Source organism: Genypterus blacodes, unplaced genomic scaffold (genome assembly GCF_046128005.1).
Source record: "Genypterus blacodes isolate CSIRO-AG114 ecotype Tasmania unplaced genomic scaffold, CSIRO-AGI_Gbla_v1 ptg000215l_1, whole genome shotgun sequence".
Classification (NCBI taxonomy): domain Eukaryota; kingdom Metazoa; phylum Chordata; class Actinopteri; order Ophidiiformes; family Ophidiidae; genus Genypterus; species Genypterus blacodes.
In genome coordinates this window covers 405033-428218 of record NW_027467014.1, presented here as the reverse complement: position 1 = coordinate 428218, position 23186 = coordinate 405033, and the positions used below count along the sequence as shown (strand labels likewise).

Genomic DNA, 23186 nt, shown 5'->3' with positions numbered 1-23186 from the left:
CCTCTTTAATTTTGTTCGGTTGCTCTCTTTTTTCTGTGGTCTCACACTTTCCATGTCTTCTTCCTTCCATTTATCTCGCAGTTCCCTCCTTGCCCTCCTTTACAGTGCTCCATCACTTCTCCCCTGTCCCTCCAACACGCTTTTTTTCTTTTTCCCTTGGCATGAAACAACTTTATTCTCCAAAAAAACGTTCTCCTTTCGCCAAGACCTTAACTTTCCACTCATTTCTAATCTTTAGCCTAATTACGGTAATAATTCATTAGGGAATCTTGAGCCTTTTGTGGCACACTGGAACATTACTTGCTTGAATCACTCCTCTCACTTTCTGAAACTTCATGGTTGGATGTACAAGAGGGTAAATGTCATGTTTTATCAATTACCTCCAGGCAACCATGCAGGAAGGATGTGAGACGGATGGCCTGTGGTTTTTATCAGGCGAAGCTAAAATCGTAAAACCGAAAGCAGAAGAATCAAAGGGGGAAATGTCCACCATTCAAGAATTCCCATCGTGGATGCACATCTCCTCCTCTCACCTCTTTAAGACTGAAATATTTCGTCTGTGTTTTGAAAATTGCTGGTCTGCTGTGTGTCCAGATAACCTCTGCGTTAGGTCAATTTTCCAGTTAATAGGGATGCAAGAGGACCTTGGGAGAGGCCCTAATAATAGAGTGGGAGAGCTCATACATCAGTCTCACTCACCACACCAACCACCCTGGCTCCAAGCACAGCCCCCCCAGACCATATAACAGCATATTAGTTGCTACGCATAACCGCTCAAATTGAACATTTCTGATTCGGTTCAGCTTTCCACTCTGAGGCTCCTTCTTTCTCACTTCTCCCTCCCCTCCTCTTCCCTTCAGCCCTCCTCTCCATCCCATTCCTTCCCATGAGTTTGAAGTTCGGCGCTAAGTCCCATATGCTGCTGTCACAGTGAAGTCACACCAGCGCTGAGCTCTTTATATGGGTTAAGCTCGTGCCCCTGCGTGATTTTTATCATCATCAGCCAAAAACATCTGGATGGGGATCACAGCCCAGCCAGTGCTCATGGAAGCTTTGTGTGTGGAGATTTGATTGTCTGGACTTCTCAAAGGCGCATTCATGTTTTACCATTTACTACACATTGCCCTGTTAGTATGGAGTGACACTGAATTACGAGGGAGAGAAGAATTGTTTGAAATATTCCATACCAGCCAGGAGAGGAAAGTGATACTATAATAAAGGCTGTAAGGCATCCAAAATTCTGATGGGTATTAAAGTGTCACGTAGTTTTCACGTATCCCCGCCGACATGCTATGGAAGAATGTGTGCTTCAGTGTGTGTATTCTCTGTTAGAGAGTTAGAGAGATTGTAAGGTCAATGGTTTTAGCAGTCGAGATAATAAAATTGCTTTATTAAAAGCCAATGAGCCAAGATGGTATCAATGTGCTAATATTTCTGGCAACCTGAAAAATGGATATACATGTGAAATGGTAGACAACCACCTAAATGGCAAACTAGGTTGACAGTTGTAGATACAGCACAAAGCACGAAAGGGTCTTGGCCAGATGCTCATAGGTTCTCTAAAGCCAAGGACGCACTACAAGACGATACACATTTACAGTCTGGGTCTGCAACCAAGCGTGTGCCATAACATTGACGGTCTAAATAGTATACAAGGTGACGAATTTCCACCTTTTGCTTAAGTGACTATAAAATTCAGATTTGGGGGGTAAATCCATGTAAGCTATTATGGCCAGTAGTTTGAGCGTCATAAATGTTATTGGATGAGGGTTTGCAATCCCACTACCGCATGTCAAACTTGTAAACAAAGGACTGAAAACATGGGGCTGATTTGAATATAATAAGAAGTGCAAAGCTGCCCTTTGCCAATGTTAGATATTTTGATGTTTTGTCAGAGTAAACATGGGCCTAATGTTCGGATTTTAATGCTTTATTGTTCATTGAGGCAGTATGTAAATCTGCAGTCATGTAGGTATGCATTTATAAATAACAATGCCTGTGTGGGTAACAATGTGGATCCTTTATACGCACACAATCTATGGAAATGCAGTTGTTGTTTCTTCTTTCCTTTGTTTTTCTGTCATTTAAACCAGATTCCTTGATCATTGATAGTGATTCCTTTTGGCAGGCTCGGTCCAGTAATCGCAGCAGAAACAGGCTCTTGATCCAGTCAGGGGGCCAGATCCACAATTAAAAGATGCCTTGTTCTTAACCGATCCAGGACGAGACCCTGTAAAGGTGCCTATTTTTGGCGCCGACATTAACCCAAGCCTAATACAACTGCTCCCCTCTGTTGTTGAGAAACATCAGAAAGCTAATCTCACAATTACCCCACAATTCATCCCAGATATTCCAGATTTTCCCAGCGAGAGAGGGCTAACAGATGTGACCCCCCAACCCAAAAAAAAACAGACGATATCCTCTCATCTAGTTGGACAGTTGCTTGGCCAGCCTTTCACAAGGACCATCTATCTGCGAGAGTAATGTCATTTAAATCACATGTGCCACAAGTCAAGTCAAGTTTATTTGTGTAGCCCACGATCACATACAACGTCTCAAAGGGATTTACGGGCCCACAACAAAAACACCAAAACCCTTCCTGATCCAGGCCAAGCTTTCTTAGGGAGAAGAAGGGAACAGTCTCCAAAAAAGACATAGCATGCAAGAAAATAATGCAAATAACAACTGAATTTTTTGAAAGAGAAATCCTGAATATTCAAGTGAGTAAAGGGCTGAGTGGTTGTGACTTCTTTAGATTCAGGACACACCAGCAATTGTCAGTAAAATTGATTTGTGCATGTCGTTTATTTGCATAGCAGTGGTTCCCGACCCAGCCAAAACTCTCTCAGCAGACGAGTTAGAACTTAGAAGGGTTTAACAGTGAGGGGGAAATGGAAAAGAAAGCGGGCAACAAAGAGAAAAACAAAGATGTAGCCTAACAAAACAGGAGGACTAAAATCGTGAAATGAGTAGACCAGCAGTGAGTAGTTCATCGCTCATCGTGATGCTAACAAGCTAGTTTGCTACTCAGCGCCCAGCTCGCCAACTAAAAACAAAGGCCATTGAAGGAAACAATTACCAGATCATGTTTCACAAGTGACTGCAAAGCAAACCACAGGGCATTTTTTACTGGAATCTATTATTTTACTGGAATGGTAGTGTAAGAAACAGCATTAAACACTAACTTCTTCCTTTTTTTTTCTTTGAAAGCTATGGCGCTCTGAGGTTAGCTCTGTTAACCTGTCATTGTCATTGCTTTGAAGGCGAGCTTCAAAGTTCGCGTAAATTAAAACTGAACTAAAAACAAATTTACATTGGCTAAATTCACCACAAACATTATTGTCATAGATATGTAACCTTGAGTCATACTCGGCTACTTCCTTCCCCCTCCTCTTCCTCTCCTTTTCCCATGTCCGTTCCCATTATTGAGCCCTCACTCGGCTGCGCTTGGCTAGCAGTGTGTTGGTGAAGCTAGTAAGCTGCGACGTCCCCTCTCCTCGCTCCCTTCAAACCACAGAGCCCTCGGCTTCTTCAACTCTATCAACCACGAACAGGAAAGTAAATTTAGCCTCAACCTTGGGGCCCCAAGCTTGTTAAAAGACATTGTGATGTGGGGAGGCTGCAGGAACAAACCAGCAGGTCACTTTGGGTCCAATAGCGTAGCTCATTATCACAGAGGGGCTGTAAAATGAGCAAAAAGGATGAACATACTCACCCCCTGAGATAACGTAGTGAACAGATGCAACTGTACATCCAGCCTCTTCCTCTTTAAACGTTGTTAAACTTCCTGTTATGTTCTGGACGGCGTCTCGTAAAGTAGCCGGCCTGTTGTTATGAGCCTGCACTTGCTGGCTAACAGGTGCAGAGCCTCAAAGCACTGCTCATTAACACGACTCGCTTCACAAGCACCGCACTCTCGTTATCATCCCGCCTGTGTTACATGACAAATTAGCACCCAATTACCATCAATCACGTTTGACATCTGGGCGCCGAATACAGATGTTCTCTCCTCGTCCACCTAGAATGTCAACTTTTGTTTAATTTAAAAATAGTCAAAAGAGAGAAGAGGCAGGCTGTGCTGCTTTCTAGTGCCAAGGAGAGTGCAGTGAAGTTTGTTTTATGTTAGACACCCCTCAGGTATTCACTACTTAAAGCCAGAAATGGCTACAACCTTCCAACAGTAATTACTCAGTACAACAGCATTTACTCAGTACTTATGAACTCAACTCAACTAACTTTATTTATCGTAATTAAAGACAAAAATATGATGAAGCCGTCTTCATGAGTCTGTTTGGCAAGAAGGCATACTAGACTCATATCACTACTGAGTAAATCTGTACCTAATCAGTTTATCTGCACACCGATTAACTTCTACACAATTAGGAGCATGAGTTGTTTGATCTGATAGACCAGGTTGTAGAAACAGGATATACAGTATGTAAGGTGAGATAGATCAGTTGGTTTTGGTTCCATCCCCGTCAGCCCTGTAGGTTCTTCATCTTGCTCAGAGTTTTTCATTTGTCAGGAATCACCTTTTGGCCTGAGCGCTCACAACAGCTCATTTTCGGTCTCCTCTCTGCTGTAATGAAAAGCAGAAAGCCTCTCTGTCGTCAGCTGGTAATAAGGCCGCATTAGGTCCACATGGCCGGCCGATACCCTTTTTTGTAAGACATTCAAACCTTTGATCGGCACGAGAAAATGTACAATCCTACTTTTATGTACTTTTGAGTTTTGCGTTTAAGCCTAGAAAACTCACAAGACGGTCCGTTTGTGTGTTTAGGTATCAGTGCAGTTTTTCTTTAATATAGAAAAGCCGTAGCGGTAACATAGGGTAGCATACTTTGATGGAATGAAATGGAAAAGTACAACTGGCAAAACTGCTGTTATTGCTTTATATCTTCAGGTATTGTGTGTTTGCTTTGCCCAGCTTACGCAGGCTTGTCAAATATTCTTTTGCCCTCACATATTTATTTAAAAAGCCCAGAACTTTTTTTGTAAAGGAGGAGGCCAAGATTGTCTGTTTCAAGACACATTTATAGTAAACAGGGTCCTCCTATGGTACAGACATTAAGTAAAAGTATAAAACATGTAAAAGTATAAAACATTGACCCTTCGTGTTTTGATATCAAGTTAAGTATATCCTGAAATACATTTGGTTAAGTTGAAATTGAAGGCAGTTAAATGGTGATGGAGCTTATAGAAGTCCAACCCCCAACTCCCCCATGCTTTCTACATGCATAATGGTTGGATCAAATGTATAGAAACCTGCTAATGGACTGCTCCATTTCCTCTGTTCACAGGGTCTGAATTTCCCCAAGACCCCAGTGTGCTAGCTCCCACTTCTTGGAACACCTCTAGTAATGGTAAACACACATACACACAAGCTCTCATATACAAGAAAAAAAGCAGGCTTAACTTTAAAGCATCCGTAACGCCCATATTTCCAACAGAACACATCTGAACACATCTGTTACAAGAAACAAACGCAGACACGCTGACATGAGTACACTTCGTGCTGGACCGTAACCAAGTGCGATGTCTGCTATTCCATTCAGGGATGTGTTGGTAATTGCACGTCCTTTGTGAACGGTCACCTTTGGACCGTTCACCGTAACCTGGACAACACCCGTTGTTACAGCATGGCCACTGTAGAGGATAATTGATGGAAAGATTTACCCATCGATCCACTCAGCATGTGGAAAGGCAGCCACAGGTGCTCGCAATTTCGCCGAATTGCACTGACCTACTTTTAGCTCAGTTCTTTTTTTACTAAACAAAAAGTGACCAGTGGCTCAGCCGAATATGTTGGGCAGACAGACCTACAAGTATTTACAGTTTCAAGCTCAGTGATTGCTGACCAGAAACTCACAGGAATCATCAGAATTGATTTCTTTGTTCATGTCTTCTTTCGCATTTCGTCTTCAATCAATGGATCAGACTTTCAAACTTTTTGCAACACTGTGTCTCATTGGTTCCACTGATGATGGGGGTTGGTGTCCAACCAAATGCCAATGAGCTTGACATGATCAATATACTGTAATTCTATCAGTAGCTCACAGTATGCATGACTGTTGCGTAATGGCAGTTTGAGGCGAGCCTGCTGTTTGAAGAAATGTGAGCGGAAGCAAAATAATCTGATTAGCCTTAATCGCAGAATGATACGCTTGATATCTCCAGGAGGTTAATCGTTCAGTACTGTCTTATATAGTGACAGTTGATGTTACATTCCATTCCATGTGGTCCAACCCCTGAAGAGAAGTGACTGTGGGACCCAGTGTTGAAATGCAAACCCTTTACTGGCTGCTTAGTCCTCCCACATAGATGTGGTCTTCTAAATAAGCTTAAGTTTATTGCTTTCCTTCCTTGATAATAAGGATTACTGCCTGTGCTTGACTTGTGGCGAGGAGGTCACCTTATCCTGCAGCTGCCCCAGCTTTAGCCGAACACATCCTGACCGACTGCTGCTCTCCTGTCAGACCTGCAGGGACAACTGAGTCAGAACTCCACAAACGTTTTCGGGCTATTTTCTCAGCTATGTTGTTGAGAGTTATCCAGCCAAATCTCTCCCCCTCTCCTATGTTTCCTTTGTCTCTGGAAAGCCGACATCCGTCTTATCCCCCACGAAGATACCCCAACTTGGAAGATCCTCAATAAGAGACTTTATTGAACTTGACCTTTGTTTTTGCTCTCTCGTTTTGTCTGGTTTGCTGAGTTTATTTCTTGTGAGGCCAACTCTCCCACAACATCCGTCCCACAACAGATTCCATGTACACAAAAACAGACATTGTTAAACATGCAGGCAAGATGGAAACAGTAGTTTTTTGGACATGATTGAGGAGTTTAGTCAAGATAATGATTATGGTGACCAATCAAGGATGTTTAAAAAGTCATAAATACAATGAGGAAAAGTTCCAAACAAATCAAAGAGGCAGCTTTATTTTTCCAGAACAACATGAAATATGAAATCCTACTAAATGTTGCGCGCGTGTGTGTTTGCTCGTGCACCCAAATTGGTGTTTCTGTTTGTGTGTCATGTTGAGCTCAGCCCCATGTCTAACATCTGTTTCTTATCTGATGGATGGATGGTGATTGCAGCACTTGTTTTGTCTGCAGGCAGGGGATGGTTTTGATTGAGCGAGCAGACATCATTCAGGTAGCGTGGCTCTATCAGCGAGCATCAGTAGCAGACAGTTATCCCGGTCAAAGAAGCTCATTATTGGGCCAGAATCAGGGCCGATCACAGTTTACTGAACTCGGCTTCTCTCCGGCTTTCTGTCATTGGGTCCTTACGCTTTGTTTTATTTTGTCCTCACTGTTTCTTTTCCTTCTTTCCTCACTTCCTTTCCCCTCTGTGAGGCTGACCCAACTTTAACGAGATTCACCTTTAGACATAGCTGGCAGCACTGCGATCCAGACTCCTCGGTGTGTGTTTAGTTAGCTGTGTGGCCGCTCGGGTTTCTAGGGCCCCGAGTCTCGCTGAGCACTACGGGGCGCCAGGTGAGGATTTCATCTATAAAATGAATTCAGTGCCACAACATCGATATTTTGCATGAAAAAAAACAAGTAACACCTAGTTGCATTTTGTCCACAAAACAACGAAAGCTCAACAAAACGATTCGCAGTTTGTCCATGGAAACTTTTAGACAAAAATTTCTTACGTACACAAAAATGAAATGGAGCACTTTATTTAACACACTGCAATAACAGCACATTTAATTTAGTTAATGATGCCTGGCACACGATGAAGAACATGCGCAGCACAGTATTATGGGTAAAAAATGATGACTCGCGTACAGAATCCAATGCTAATCATTGCAGTGTAAAGTATTGTATTACCCCTGTAGTGTATCGTTTGTATGTAATGCGGTTGTGTGGGTGTGCGTGTGTTTACATGTGTGAGTCTGCGTGTGAGTGTTTGATTGTACAAAAACCGCTGTGAGAAAATGCAGACTGATGACAGGGTACCGCTTAGTCGCCTGCCACATTAAAGGGACAGTCCGCAGAAAGGGCTTGAGTTTCACCGTGGCCCCGGTGCCAAATACCGCAACATTCACCACCAGACAATTTTGTACAGAGTGGCTTTGTTACACAGACATTGGCAGCACATCTTTGGAGTTAAATCACTCGCTGCTCCCTTTCTTCTCCTCACCTCTTTTCTCATCGTCTCCTCTCGTCTCCTCATGTCTCCTCTTGCCCTCCGTCTGCCCCCCGCTGCTTTATTGTCAGGTATTATAACAGCTAATGAAGCGTGCAGGAGCGCCGCGCTATGAAAACCATTTTCTCTTCCATCAACCCCACTAATGAGGCTGTGATAAAGTGACTCAACATGTGTGAACCTTTTTGTCTCCGATAGAGTAGAATCAACAGAGAGCGACTCTGTTCTTGTTTAATAGATATAGTTTCAGATCGTATGTGGTGATCAGTGAGAACATGAGGGTGGCAAAGTGTCACAACTGCACGTAAGCAAGGTTCGTACCAGCATACAGTCAGTCATAACACGGGATAAGGAGATTCTCAACAGACCCTCATGACTAACATGCTGACAGCTGTGAGGTCAAATCATAGTGAAACACTCACACACACAGAGAGAGCGAGAGAGAGAGAGAGAAAATGAGAGAAATAAGCGTCTGTCACACTGCCAGGGAGACGAATGGATTATTCACCTGAAATGACCTCATCTTCTGCCAGTATGTGCACTTATGTGCACTCTGTGATTGATGTCAGAATGTGCACTTTGTGTGCGAGTCACACGCTTGTTAAAACTCGATTTGATTCAAACATCATGCAAGCCGCCGAATCAGAACTAAATGGGCGTAAAGGAAGACGGGTGCACTCCAAGTCTCAACGCTACAATGTGGGGTTGTAAGTCAGTTTAACTGGAGCATCTACGTAATCCATCAGCTTGCAAATGATGGCAAGAGGATAACAGAATGAGATTGATTCCATACATGGACATATATCTTACTCTGAATTAATACGCTTATTTTTAATTTGTTTTCTACCTAAAATAACTACATTTGACACTCCCACTGGTTACCAATTTAACTTTTGTTTTTTTGGTCAACAAATACAACAGATCTATTGCTTACCTCAAAAATGTAACAATCAAATCTGGCTTCATAATGCAATTTCGAGGCTTGTTAAAGACGCTGCGCTCTGTGTCTGTGCATCAGTTGTGTGTATTGAAGGATGAAGTGCACATCCTCTATTAATTACTGGCCTGGTATGCAGGCTCTGCAACGTGGAAATCATACAGAAATGAATACTGAGGTCCTCAAATGGCATCTGCATGTGTTCTTTCAGTTATGTCAGATGTGTCTCTAATGTTTGGAATTGTAATTTACAGATGGAAGTAAAGGAGGACGGAAACAGGCCGACATTAGGGTTGATGGATAGGATAGGAAAGAAGGCGTGAAGAGAAGAGTGAAGGAGGGAAAATGAAAGTGAAGGAGATGAGATGTGCAAAGATTATGTGTTGTGATTACTGATTACTGAGTAGTACCGTTTACTCTACTTTACTTTACTTTACCTGATGGTTGTTGTTACTATTCAAGTTGCAGATTTAGACTTGATTCAGCACGACAGGAGGTCAAGAGATGTTTCTGCATCTCAGGCTTGGTAGTTTGAGATTATATTGGTGAGGGAGCTGTAATCCCTCAACTGACCTGAAACCATACAAAATTCATTCCAAAAAAATCAAAACTGTTCCTCAAGACTTCATTTATCATAATCTCTAACACACAGATGGACGACTTTTCCTCTCCTGCTGAAATGTGTTTACTTTTACTTAAGAAGATGTTTGAGTGTTATAAAAGAGTAATATTTTGAAATGACTACTTTAACTTGTGTAGGAGTTGAGTACTTCTTCTACCACTTGAAGAGGAGTGTGCTCAAACTGAGAGGGAGAAAGGAGGACAGATGAAAAGTGTGTGAGAGAGGCGAGAGGTGAAGACGAAGGTGCCGATGATGATGATGGTGATGGTGGATGAACGGAGTCTCATCATATTGTCACACACTTGTTAGTACCACATCGCTATGTTAAGCCCGGGGCATTAGGGATGTGTGTGTGTGTCTGTGTGTGTACTATACACACACACACAGGCTGCATGCCAAGTCAAACACACCCACTCCTCTTTTTCACACACACTTCGCACTCATGTTGCAGACACAACCTTTCACACTCACCTCATGACACTGTGTGAGTCAGACACCATGTACATACAGCCACAACAGCAGGTTGCTATGGCAACGGTGAGCGTTGGGTTAAAACTGGCCGTCGTGTGTGTGATTGAGACGTCCATTCAGACTGATTAACATACAAAGTTGTAGATTAAGCGTGCAAATATATTCTACACCTGAAAATAAGAGTGTGTGTGTGCGTGTGTGTGCTTGTAAGAGGCAGTGAGACAATGATGACCTTATAGGGGAAAAACCTCAGTGGGAAGCAAAGCCTGGCTGCTGTGAGGAGCTTTGTTGCAGCGTTGCTCCACTGACAGCATCTTGGAGGTCATCAGGTCATCAACACGCCGACGTCCAAACATCAAACCACAAACGTTCAATATTACCGTTAACATTTGTTGAATATTTGTAATGAATTTTGCAGGAATGCCTTCAGGCTGTAATGGACTTAAACACAGTGATAAAAAACCACCTGTGCTAATTAGACCAGTCTGTGTGATGTGATAGTCGAGGGTGGGTGTGTGTGTGCGTGTGCAGACAAGTGTGTGTGTGTGTGTGTGTGTGTGTGCTTATTCTTTTACTCAACATCTTTCCTCCTCGCACACATCAAAGCGTCTGTCAGAGCTTCAGATTCCTCCTCTCCTCTCTCTCCTCCCTGTGTTTGTGTTGGCCGCTGGGTGTGTGTGTCTGCAGGGCCCAGCAGTTTGTGGGGTTGAGGGAACTTTCCAGAGGTTTTTCATGACTTTAGCACCGGCGTTTTGCTGCACATTAAGCTCTTAGGTGGCCCGCGAAATTGTTGGTTTTCACTGCCTGGAGGAAAATTGTGGTCCGCAAGATAACAGTGCAAAATATTTCGACGTCTTCTCATTTCCAGAACCTTCCGAACTCATCAGCGTCACGTATTAGACAGGCGTCCGACTCCAAAAAGCTTGTTTGTTGTTTTCCTGCTTTTAAAGTATTCAAAGTGCTAAAACTTACTTGGAAAATCCCTGGGCACAGGTGATGTTGTCTCATCGCCATTTGAGACGAGCCAGAGGGAAACATCTGGAATTATACAGACATGATGAAACATTCGATTATCCGCCACCACGCAGACGACCGCAGAATAACTCGCTATACCTCGGAATGTGTGTGTTTGCATCCGTGTGATTGTACCTGTGTGCACCCTTTCCTGAAACACACACTGAGCGTAGAACACACACACACACACACATCAGGTAATGTCATCTAGACTCTGAGTGTTTTCTGGCACGTCGGCTAGAGAATGTAAGAGCGGAGATTTATCCTTCGAGGTCACGGGGACGGAGCGAACACGCATGAGTCACGCAGACAGAAACCCGTCCGTCCTCTGCATCGCTCCATCATCCCTTCCCTCCTTCACGTGGAGTTTATATTCCTGGAGTGGCTTTGATCGGCGGCACCGTGGCTCGGAGCCGCTCAGCAGGTTCTCTCCAGCCTCTGAACTCGCCCCTTATTCATGTCCCAGCCTGAGCAAACACATCTTTATCTGAAAACATCTCGTTGTTTCTCCCTTTTTTTCACGCGGCAGCATGTTTTCACATTGTCTCCCTCCTTTGATACTGTAAGTGCAGTTTGAGTTACGTCTTGTTCTTGGCGATGTTGTAATATAGATGTCTTCCTCCTCCTCCTCCGTACGTCTTCTCTTGGCCTCCCCTTGACTTCTCTTCTCCCGCCATCCTCCCGTTCTCTTCCTCTTCCACTCATCCATCTCTTCTCTATCTCTCTGTCTGCCTTCCAGAGCCCTTCTTCATCCGCCTGGAAGCCCCCATGAACAACATCACCACGTCCCTAGGCCACACCGCCGAGCTCTTCTGCCGAGTGTCTGGCAACCCGCCGCCCCTGGTCCGCTGGCTGAAGAACGACGCCCCCGTGGTGCAAGAGCCGCGACGGATCTCCTACCGTTCCACGCCGTACGGGTCGAGACTGCGCATCCGCAACCTGGACACGACCGACACTGGCTACTTCCAGTGCGAGGCCACCAACAACCAGGGGACCGTGTCCACCACAGGCGTGCTGTTTGTCAAATTCGGTAAGATCAGTTTGGAAGTTCATTGGCAAATGTTTGAGCAAATCTGTGGGTGGAGATTTGACAGCATAAAGGGACGAAACATAAGAGCACAGATTTATACCTTTTTATTAACATACAGTCAATTTCGTTATTTGGGAACATAATCCAGATACACGGGCCAAAGTCAGTATTTTGGTCTCAGAATCTTCCAACTCCCCCACACAATCTCCAATCTGGTCTCAATTGATCAATGCTCTCATGTTTTGAGCTTTTCAGGCTGATCACTTCACAGGATTGCAGGACGTGACGCCCACTTTATGTACTCAGTCAATGACTAAGACTGACATCTTTTTCCTGCATGTGTTTTCCTACTCGAGCTCTCGCGTCTCACGGCGACGCTCCGTCATTTTTCATGGTCGCTGCCAAAAAAGCTACTTTGTTTATCCTGTGTCTTGTCTTCTTTTCCAGATCCTCTACCTACACCTCTGCCAGGCAGGCCCACGTAAGTCCACTCTTCTTCTACTCACCTGGTCAGAGTTTGCCGTTTCGAAATAGCGGTTATATTGTTCATGATTGATTGGAAACGATTGAAAGGGAATTGTGTCAACGACATGTTTGCAGTTTGCCAGCATGTTTGCGGTCTGAAGTTTGTCTGGTAAAAGAAATGAATTCATCATTTTGCATCACATTTGCGTCTTTACTAATCAGCTACTTCATAAATATTTAGTATAATACACTCATAGCGGTTTAGACTTCTAATGAACATGAGATGGGCAAAGTTTTGTAGAAGTTCTGTTATGAGGTTTAATTCAGAATTAAAAACTTGTGCCTGTTATTTCATTTCAGGCCAGTAAGGAGCCTGTTTCATTTCGGAGATGTAATGACGTCAATGTAATTGAATGTGAATGTTAAGTTAATTAAACTCAGACCGGCTGAAAGAATCACAGTCTGAAATGTGCAGTTTAGAAAAATGAGGCGTATCTGTGTTTGTTTTTCATATTTTCCAGTATAATTGAGAGTTTACAGTGTTGGCCGCCATCTGTCGGTAGCAGATTCAATCATAATGCTGGTTTGTGGTTGTAAAACTGTATTATCAAATGGTCTAGATGGAAGTGTGGCTGCTGTACATGTCCATCAACATCCATCCATCTCTATTAGATCATCAAAGTAGCTCAGATGTCTCGTTTCTCAAAGGTTTCCTCTGTGACAATTCAAAATCATGTATTCGTCTTCGGTCGCCTCCTCGGTTCAATAGCAGCAGATTCACTCTTAACCTGCACAGTATCATAGAAGGTTCTGCAGTGAAACCTCCCCTCCCTTTGTTGTGTTTTAGCTTCTCCGGTGTTGCTGTTCACAACAGTCAGAGACGTTTCTCAGTCGGTTTGATTCTCGCAGGATCAAAGCTGCTCGGCCCGCTGATTTTCCACAGTGACATTATTTGGAGGCTCGCTGCCATGTCCCAGGCAGTGTTCTGCAAAAAGCCCAGACGCTGGCCCAGTGTGCACATCACACACAATGCACAAAATCAACACACACAGACGTCTACATGCACACACACACACACACACACACACATTTGTGCACATGGACGTGTACTGTACATCTGTTTTTGCCATCGCTTTGTTTAGATGTTTTTGATTTTTCCTGTGTTACCAAATTGCCGCTTGTTGCAGATCAAAGGTTTGGCACGCAGGATGATCACAATGCAATTTTCTCCTGGGAGTAATCCGCAAACAAAGAGAAGCCGAGAGGATGCATGAGGCGGCAATGTTAAGACATTGGACACCAATTAAAATTGAAAATTCTAATTAAATTAAGATTGGAAAAGGAGGGAGTCTCAATTCCGCCTCTTCTACATGTTGACGTAAGGGATTAGCAGTTTCGTACGTCACTGTCAGCCTGGTATGATTTGTAATGTTGGTTTAAGAGTTTTGCAACCCAGTCAGTCACGTCAGGGAGATATCACGTCATATTTCAAAGCCTGGTGTGCAGCAATGTCATCACAAGGAACTGTTGTGTTATTAACCGCCAGCTTCTCTCACTCATTACGCTGCCCTGCGTACTTCTATATATACACTTCTCCTTATATAGTATATCGCTTTTCTGCTTTGGTATGTTGTAGTTTTGAGGTCGTCCGTTGGGTTTCAAGAGGTCAACAGATAGAGATCAAAGTGTATTTACTTAAGTGCTGTAGTTAAGTGCAATTCTGATGTTCTTTACTTGAGTATTTCCATTTGTAAGACTTCATGTTACTGTTTTTTGTCTTTATCTTTATCTACTGATCTTATTTAAACTTCAAAATTGTGTTTAACTCTTACATAACTTTCACAAATTTGTCGCTTCCCAAACAAAATGTATAAAGAAATGTAGGATTTTTTTTGTCCTCTTTCAGAATATGTAATTTGTTAAGCTGTGACCTGTGTAGCTTTTGGTCTATCTGTCTTTAAGCGACAACTTCTTCTGAATTTTCCTCATCTAGCCTAAAGTTAAATTTTCAGCTCGGAGAAAATCTTTTACATCTTTTCAGTTCAGAAAATCAGTTATCCGCCCGTCATAAATTCTCCCTCCCACCTGTGAATGGAAATCGCAACAAAGTCAAATCAAGCGCGACGTCCTCAGTGCGTCTCGTTTACTCCGTCAGCCACAACAGCTTAACGGTTATTAGAGAATTTGTTTCAAACGGGTCGGGGCCTCTTATTGACAGAGTGTGGTGGTGGGCTGACCGGCCATCACCGCTGCTCATCATTAGTGTCACGGCCGTCTTATTAGCAGTAAAGAGCAGTGGCAGGCGTCAAGAAGACAAGGTCACGTAATGATGACACGTGAAGACCTGTGCCCGCCTTGCCTCACACACCGCAGCTGTTCAAGCATCAGGACCTCCGCTCGCTGGACTCACACATGTCAGGAGAACATCTGGAAGCTCATCGGTTTAACTGAAACGTATTCATTTATTCGCCGACTCCGTACCTCTGTTTGTTTAGCAGAGGAGTTTAAAATGGAAATATTCCAGTGAAGCAAAGCAGAGGAAGAAGAAGAAGAAGGCCGGAGAAGTCAGCTTCAGTCTGTTTGTGTGCAGTTAGAGCAGAGAAATACATGAAAGATGAAGCAGGAGGATGTCAACTGTCTGTTTTCGGCTGTGGAGGCATGAAAATACAGGCAAATACGACCAAATCAAATAATGGTGGTCTCTATGTTGTTAAGGGTCGTTATGGCAACGTGATATCACTGAGTAGGGCAACAGATTCATGCTTCTTCTCTACACCGTGCCCATCCTCCTCCACCTCCTCCTTGTCCTCCCCCTCTCCCCCTCCCCTCCTCCGTGATGTTTTCATAGAGTCTGAGCAAACACGGGGTGGAGGGGTGGGGGGGGGGGGCTCCGGGGGGGGGGCTCCGTCTCTCTGTGCCCTGCCATACTTGCTTCATTTGCAGAAAAAGGGAGCAAAATGGAGACGTGGAGGGGCGGCGGAGGGGTGAAAGGAAAACAGTGTTAGTGAGGAAGGAGTACGGTCCCATTAACGCTTGGGTTGCGCGTCGTTCTTTGAGGCGTTCAGGTGCGATTAGGTGTGTGAGCCGCTGAGCCATGACTGCAAACCGCCCGCGCTCTGACAGAACAGGCCTGAAATCGCTCACGTCACAAAGCATTATGGCCTCTTTTTCTTTCTTTATCCGTCTGTACGTCTGTCTTTATGCCTTCACGCTTGTGTGCTATTATTCCATTGGTTCTGCTTCAGACACAGTTCAAGCGGTGAGTCGGGGCGGAACCACCACCAAGATACAAATCACTTTTCACATTTTTACATCACATTTCACAGGCTTATTATTTTAGAATCTAATTTCCATTATTTCCCATTGCCTAATTTTCCCTATTTTCCATAAATACACAAAAAACACATTTTACCACTTAGTCTGCACCCGAAAGTTATTCATTAAACCTGACAGTGTACAGTAGGTGAGGATGAAACACACGATACCACCCTGTTACTATGGTTATTTCCTTATATGCGTGCAGTGCATGCTCTGAAATACAAAATTATTAAATCTGGGTTACATTTAAAGCCTCACCTGTGGAGCAGATAATTGAATTTTATAGATAAGCCCACTGAATTTATTGAAATGGAAGTTTTTGCTTCTGCTTCTTCTTCTTGCACACATTCTAGTGACACTCTGTCAAGTGTTAACTCATGTGCTCTGTCTCTCTCTCTCTCCCTCTCTTTGTTCTGTTCATTTTGCTTTGACACCCGATGCAGACTTATGACGCATGGACCTTAGATGTGCCGCAGCTCATCAACACACTGATTTTCACCGGCTTTTGTGCTGCCACGCCTTACAAACTTGTCGTTAATGGTACACATTTTCACGAATTAACGTAAGGGAGGCTTTAGGAGCGAGCTTCACTTAAGCACAGTAACATGCCACTGTGTGTTTACTGTGATTTTTGTTTATGAATTCCACCCATGGTCTTGATGGATGGAGAGTAACGATGAGAGTGCGTCTTCCAGAAAGTGCTCTCACCACCATCCATTTGTTCAAAAAAAAGGGGGAATATGGCTGCAAGAAAAATGACAGGAAGATGGAAGCACAGGAGATAAAGACAGACAGTGGGGCAGAAAGGTTAAAGCAGAGACGGTATAGAAGCCAGGAAAAAGCGGCCGAGAGAATCTGTTCTTTGTTAAAGCTGTCTCTTATATTCTGGAGTACAGAATGGACAGAGGAGGGGAGAGTGGTGAGGCGGGGCGGCGGAGAGATGTGGGGGGGGCGACGCTGCTATTTTTGTAATTACTTTTTCTTTTTTTTTTGCCAATGTTGAGAGAAAAGAGCTGGGGAGAGCTTTGAGAAATTTAAACAGCCATGACAGCCAGGGTGTAGTGGTATTAATCTTTTCAAACAGCGAGAAAACCCCTCTATTATAAACACAGACGGAGACCCTGGGATCGGCCGCCCCGCTGCAGAGCGTCTGTTTATCGCCGCTGTCAGATTAAGAACTTCTATTTGCTGCAAGTCAAGTCCTGAGTCATAAAAAAGCAGTTTATGTATTTCCCCCCCTTTTCTACCTTCGCATACTGTGTGCTACCTATACTGCATGTGCTTGGTTCAGTTCAGTCAACAGGCCCCTCATCAGTTTAATCACATTTTTCCTCTTTACTTTGACTTCTCAGAATAACCTCTTTAATCAGGTGTGTTTAACTTTAGCTCTGCAGCTCACATGCGTCAATAAACCAAGACACACGCCCGATGTCTCTAATTACCAGGCTGTCAGCACCGGATTAAGCTGACCTGATTACACAGTGGAAGCGTTGGCGTCGAGGTGTCTCAGTAGTCTTTGTGAGGACAGGACTGTGTTTGATTGACAAACAACAATGTAGGTTGTCAAAATGTATGCTGACTTGAAGTTATCGCGTGTCAATCTCACCGCTTGCTCAGGCCCCGTGTAGAAGCATAACAGTCATAATGGAATTGATTGATGCCCTGATGTCTCTTTGCTCTTTCTTCTTCTACAGGGGAGATTACAGGAGCTTGTCATTTAATTTACAATTTAACATTTAACGCCAATTTCATGGATGTTAGATTTACTAAAGCGGCAGATAATGACTCCATCAATCACCATGACTGCCTGCTTGGAGTTAGAAGTTCAAGATCGAGGTCAGAATGTGCCTGTGCTGCAAAAGGAAACCCCAAATATTTCAATGACCCAGACCAAAACGTGCGGAATCAGCCTGAAATGGAATGCAGAAGTCATAGTAAATCACTAATTCTGACCCATTTAATCCTGTTCAAAGACACTTTAGAAAGACAGATATGCAGGGTGAAGTCTGGAAGCTGCTCTGGTTGAAAACAAAAATGTGCCCTCAGCACACACACACACACACACACACACACACACACACACACACACACACACACGGCTTAGAACAGGCTTTCAACTCAGGCTGTGAACTTGCCTGTGCGCTGTATTGAGCATTCCTGGCTTTTGGTTTCACTTCTCCTCACCTCAGTGCCAGTGTCAACAGCGCTGTGGTTCTCTGATGGTAGCCAGGTTTGATGATGATTGCTGCACACCACATGCATTGTATCCTTTCACACTGAGGGGATGACAGGCCCACTCAAATGTTGGATGCTCAACTCCTCTGCGCCACATGTTGACCCACACCAGCGGCCTTTGAGGTTAATTTCAACTTATTTTACATTTATACCTATTATACCGGTGGAGTTGGTGTCCCTCGATCCTGATTTACTCCGTTTCTTGAGTCGATTCGACGATTATGGTGTTGGGGAACACATGTCACGTTCCATTCTCATCTAAAAGTCTATTTTAAAACCTGTGCTGTGCTTTAATACGCAACAAAACCCCACTCTGATCCATTTCCACTGTGCACACGCTGTGGAATCAGGCCATGTGGGGACTGTCTCTTTAAGGCCCCCCCTTCTGAAAAAGCCACCCAGCCCTGTTCTGATTGCACTGAGCTGGCAAACACCTCCGCATTGCTGACTAAACACTTTGTGGTTATGTCCAGGCAGGTGTGTGTGTGTGTGTGTGGGTGGGTAAATTCAGGCATGTTACATGTTGACATTAACATGTTAAGGAAGGAAAGGACAAATCAAAAATGAGCCTTTGGGCCACAGGTCTGACTTTGTGGTGTTTAGCTGACTGGGTGCAACTTCAAGTTTTGCTATTTTGAACACACGGCTCCTCTTCTTCAACTACAGCAAGCAGCTTAGGTCAGGTCCAGTGTGAGAACATGTCCCTCAAAAGAGCATTCACCATCTTCTATTACTATAAGAAAGAGAGTTGTTGTTGCTTTATCACTATTACTATTACTTACAAGTGCTATAAATTACCAAACATGTAAATTCGCCTCACAAGGCTTCAACAGTACGGAAAACGGAAAACAGTAAACAAAGGCTAAGACAAGCAATCTAAAAGTTAAACAAAAGGTATCCTGTACATATTTCATTCATTTTATGGATGTGTGTGTGTGTATTTACACTGTAGTTCTTGATTCATAAGGAAAAACAAAAACGGTCTGCTGAGACTTCTCTTCCCTCTCTGACCTCTGAGTTTGCATGTCCGGAGCAGACTGAGGCTTTTTTCTTTCCTGTCTCAAAAGCCTTTTACACACACACACACATACACGCACACACACACACAAAATACCCAGTGAAAGAAAGTGCACACGTAGTTACTTTTACTAACTCTATCTCTCACACGTGTTTTGTTAAGCCCTCGACGGGTCTTAATTGCCGTTTTGTTGTGGCTTTTTTTTAGCCCGGTGCTGATTGATTGGGGATCAGAGTCTTAATATGGCTCATGAGGGACACGCCCTCTGACACCGGCTGGTCCCTGGGCACCGGCGCTGTTTGAAACCAGAGATCCCACCACCACCAACACCCTTACCCCCCTATATGTGCTAAATGCTGTTTTGCGAGTGTGGAGCTTCACACCACACACACAAACCCACACACACATGCACGAGTGTATGAGCCGGCGAGGTGGTGCGGCCCTGTTGAATTACCATCAGTCAACAAAGCAATCAGGTGTCGTTAATAAGATAGTTCGTCTGTCTTTACGCTCGCTCCATCACGATACTTCACACCGCCAGTTTCTCACACACACACGGCTCACACACAACCCGGTGCGGCCAGGCCCTGCTTCCTGCTCCCCCAGTTTTCCCAGAATGCCTTGTGTCTGTCTGTTGGTGATCCAGTTGGCAGGTCTGGTCAAGGTCAGGTCTGGTAAGTGTGTGTGTGTGTGTGTGTGTGTGTGTGTGTGTGTGTGTGTGTGTGTGTGTGTGTGTGTGTAAATGTATGTTTTATGTGAATCATAGTTTCTCCCTGAGGGCTACACGGTCTGTATGGGGTATTTGGGGTTTCCCTGAACTTTGCCCTCAACCTCCCAATGAACACACACAGAAAACACAGACATGCAGACACGGATACATAGACTGTGTCCTTTCTTTGCTCCCTCTGCGTCGGTGTGTATGTGTTTCAAAGACAGAGTGTACCTTTAGTGTTTTGAGGGTAGTAAAAGAAGCTTTTGTATGCAGTGTGAACTTGAACACTCTGAGCCGGAGCCAGAGGATGATTAGTAATTAGTGGAAGTTAACAGAATCAGCGTCTCTAACATGGATACGTGTTGATAAAAGATGACCTCGTCCTTACCCGACTATTGGCTTTGTATCCATGTGGCCTGGCGCTCATCAAATTGCGTCCGTATGACTGCAGGGTTTGTGGAAAAGAAGAAAGCGAGTTCTCTGTGAACTTCTCCTCCCATGTCCAGATCAGGGTTTGGATCCTCTGAAGTATGTGTTTGTAAACTGAAAACATCAAAAGAGCATACTCGTCCTAATTCAAAACCTTTCTCCAAATGAAGCCTGATTTATCCTCAACCGCCCCCTGTCCAATGCAGCATACGGGGTCGACTCAGGTCAACGCTGGTCAAGTCTGGGAATGATACTGCGGCAAATTGATCGCCTATTTGAATGTAGATGGTCAAAGCTTGCTGGTAAATACATTATATAGATCTCTTAGAAGTCATTGTCCGGCGAATTGACTTCAATATTTCACCTCATAACTTCATGACTTGCGTTCATCATTGTTTTCTTCTAGTTCCAGAGTTATTCCTGTGTTTGCATGCTTGCTATAGGGTCATTATGGGGGTCAAAGTTCAGTTTATGCAACAGATACTCACAGTGTCTTGGGTTTGACAGCCTCGTGACCTCATGCTGCTCTTTATTTCCTTTTAATCTAATAAATCCTGTGGAGTAAAGAGAAAACACTTCACAATAGTTGATTTTCTTCCATAGAGTGAGCGGGTCAGGTACAGTACAGACACAACTCTCTGTAATTGGAGCAGATTTTATTTATGTCTAACCAGAGGCTCATTTTCCGGGTATTTCCTGCTCCCAAAATATGTTTTTATAAAGATAGAAATCATTGTAATACACAGAAGTATCTGTACTCTGTGTAACCTGACTTGGTCCCTGAAGGCAAAAACACGTGGGTGGGCCCTGCTGATCACCCGCCAGAACTGCAGCTATTAAGACTGAAAAGCAGTGATGACAGATCAAATGATCAGCGAACACGAGTGCGGCGAATACGCTGAATACTTCTGTTGTTTCGCTCTTAGAATTTAACTCCTGTGCCTGTGTTAACGTATTATAAGGAACCCAAATAGAGGAGGCAGCCATTCAATCTATGATTATTTTTGTCTGTACTGCGATTACGGCAAAAAGACGGAACACAAGCACCGAATACACACAACGCCCTGTGTAATCAGAGTATAAGGAGAGACGCAATTCACAATATCATAATCGTCTTCTGTTACTCAGAGTGAGCTTATGCCAGTTTGACAGCAAAGAGAAGTTTTATTCCTTGAACTGGAGCATGGATGAAGTTGTCGACGTGCATGTAAATATACTGATTATCGCACGGAAGCTGAAGCCAAAGCTTACGAGAGAGCAAACAGGACTGAAGTGAGAGCGAAACCTTCCAAAAGACTTCTTGCAGGTTTGTTTCTCATCAAAAAGTTCTTTCTACTCAAAACGTGTTGAATGTAAATGAGTCTTTGCATTAAGCTTGGGTCCATTAGCTTAGGCCTTAGAACAACAACAACAACAGAAGAACCTAATGGCTGCTAGCTTGTTTCTGGGTTTACGTCGTCATCCTCCCTCTGTGGTTTCTCCTCCGCTCCTCTTTGTCTGTTTGCAGTGGAGTTTTTCCACTGAGCGATGACCCTAAACAGCAAGTTTGCACGAGCACGCCAAAGTCTATACACACACACTCGCTCACACACACGCGCGCATACGTATGGACCACACTGTAAATATGGATGACAGGTCTGAGAGCGTTTGCCTGGCCTTTGCTCCAGATGAATAATGTGCCGGTTAGTGCCATTAGTTTGAAAGAGTGCAGGGGTCTGTAAATTGTCTTTTATTGGACGATCAGGAGCCATCGCCTCTCTAGACTTTGCCCTGCTGCAACAAGCCAGTGTGTGTGTATGTGTGTGTGAGTAGGCATGTGTATGCGTCTATTCGTCTATTATTAGATTTGTGTATTATTTTATTCATTTGATGGGTCACATTCCTTCACGATACCGACTGCTGGAGCTTCATTAAGCCTGAACTCACTGAATTGCAGAGTTGTGTGTCGATGGAAAAGCAATAAACAGCCGCCTCACACACAGAGCAGCGAGAACTCTACGGAGAAAATCCCATCTCTTCCTCTTTCTGTAGAGTTTACAAAGAGGCTTTTGATTTGATTTGATTCAAAGGGACGAACACCAAAACCCAAAGTTTGACCGCAATGATTTGTGTCACTGAACATTTTTACATACCGAAGAAGAAGAAGTCCATCACCAGCAGCTGTTAGCTAACATGTTTGAAGTGGGATTTTCCCTTTTAGCAGCTTTATCCTCCTCTGTTTGTTTCCTGACAGCAGAATGTGTGAACAGGGCTTATTTACTCGTTGCATGCTGCAGCGGTGTTATTCTTCGCCATAATACAGGCCTTTAGTGGCTCTTAATCGCTCTCATCAAGGATTATTCCACTCTCCTCTGGAAGCCACGCTTGCGCTCAGACGTGTGTCTTCTTGTTCCTTAAGTGCCGTCGGTAGCCAGTCAGCCAAAACATGTGTCCTCCTGTCTGTTTTAAGTGTTTGCCTTTGTGTCTTCAGATCAGGATCTGTGATCGCGGCAACAAGCTGTCGTAAATCACGCAGGGAAAACGTGTGTGTGTGTGTGTCTGTGTGTTATTGGTGTGTGTGGAAGGGGGTTACACATTGTCTAAATCACAGCACCGTGTAGCTTTGCTCTGGGCGATGTCTTTCCTCTGTTCTTTCTTTCTCTGCTTTTTCCCGTCATTATTATTTCCACGCAGGCTGCTGGAGTTGGTTCAAGTCAGCGCCATTAAAAACCAAACACTGCAATTTTTATAGCAATAAAAGTGGAAACAGAGAACAAAGTTTATAGTAGCGCTCCAAGAAA

General features: G+C 43.9%; 1 protein-coding gene across 1 annotated transcript in view; it reads left to right on the top strand.

Annotated features, from left to right (window-relative positions):
• The window catches only part of ror1 (receptor tyrosine kinase-like orphan receptor 1), a 114876-nt gene that overhangs the window by 72592 nt on the left and 19098 nt on the right, over positions 1-23186 (top strand). The window contains exons 2-3 of the mRNA XM_076170136.1: positions 11939-12229; positions 12677-12710. Coding sequence (XP_076026251.1) covers positions 11939-12229; positions 12677-12710 — 325 coding nt within the window. The remainder of the gene's footprint in view (positions 1-11938; positions 12230-12676; positions 12711-23186) is intronic.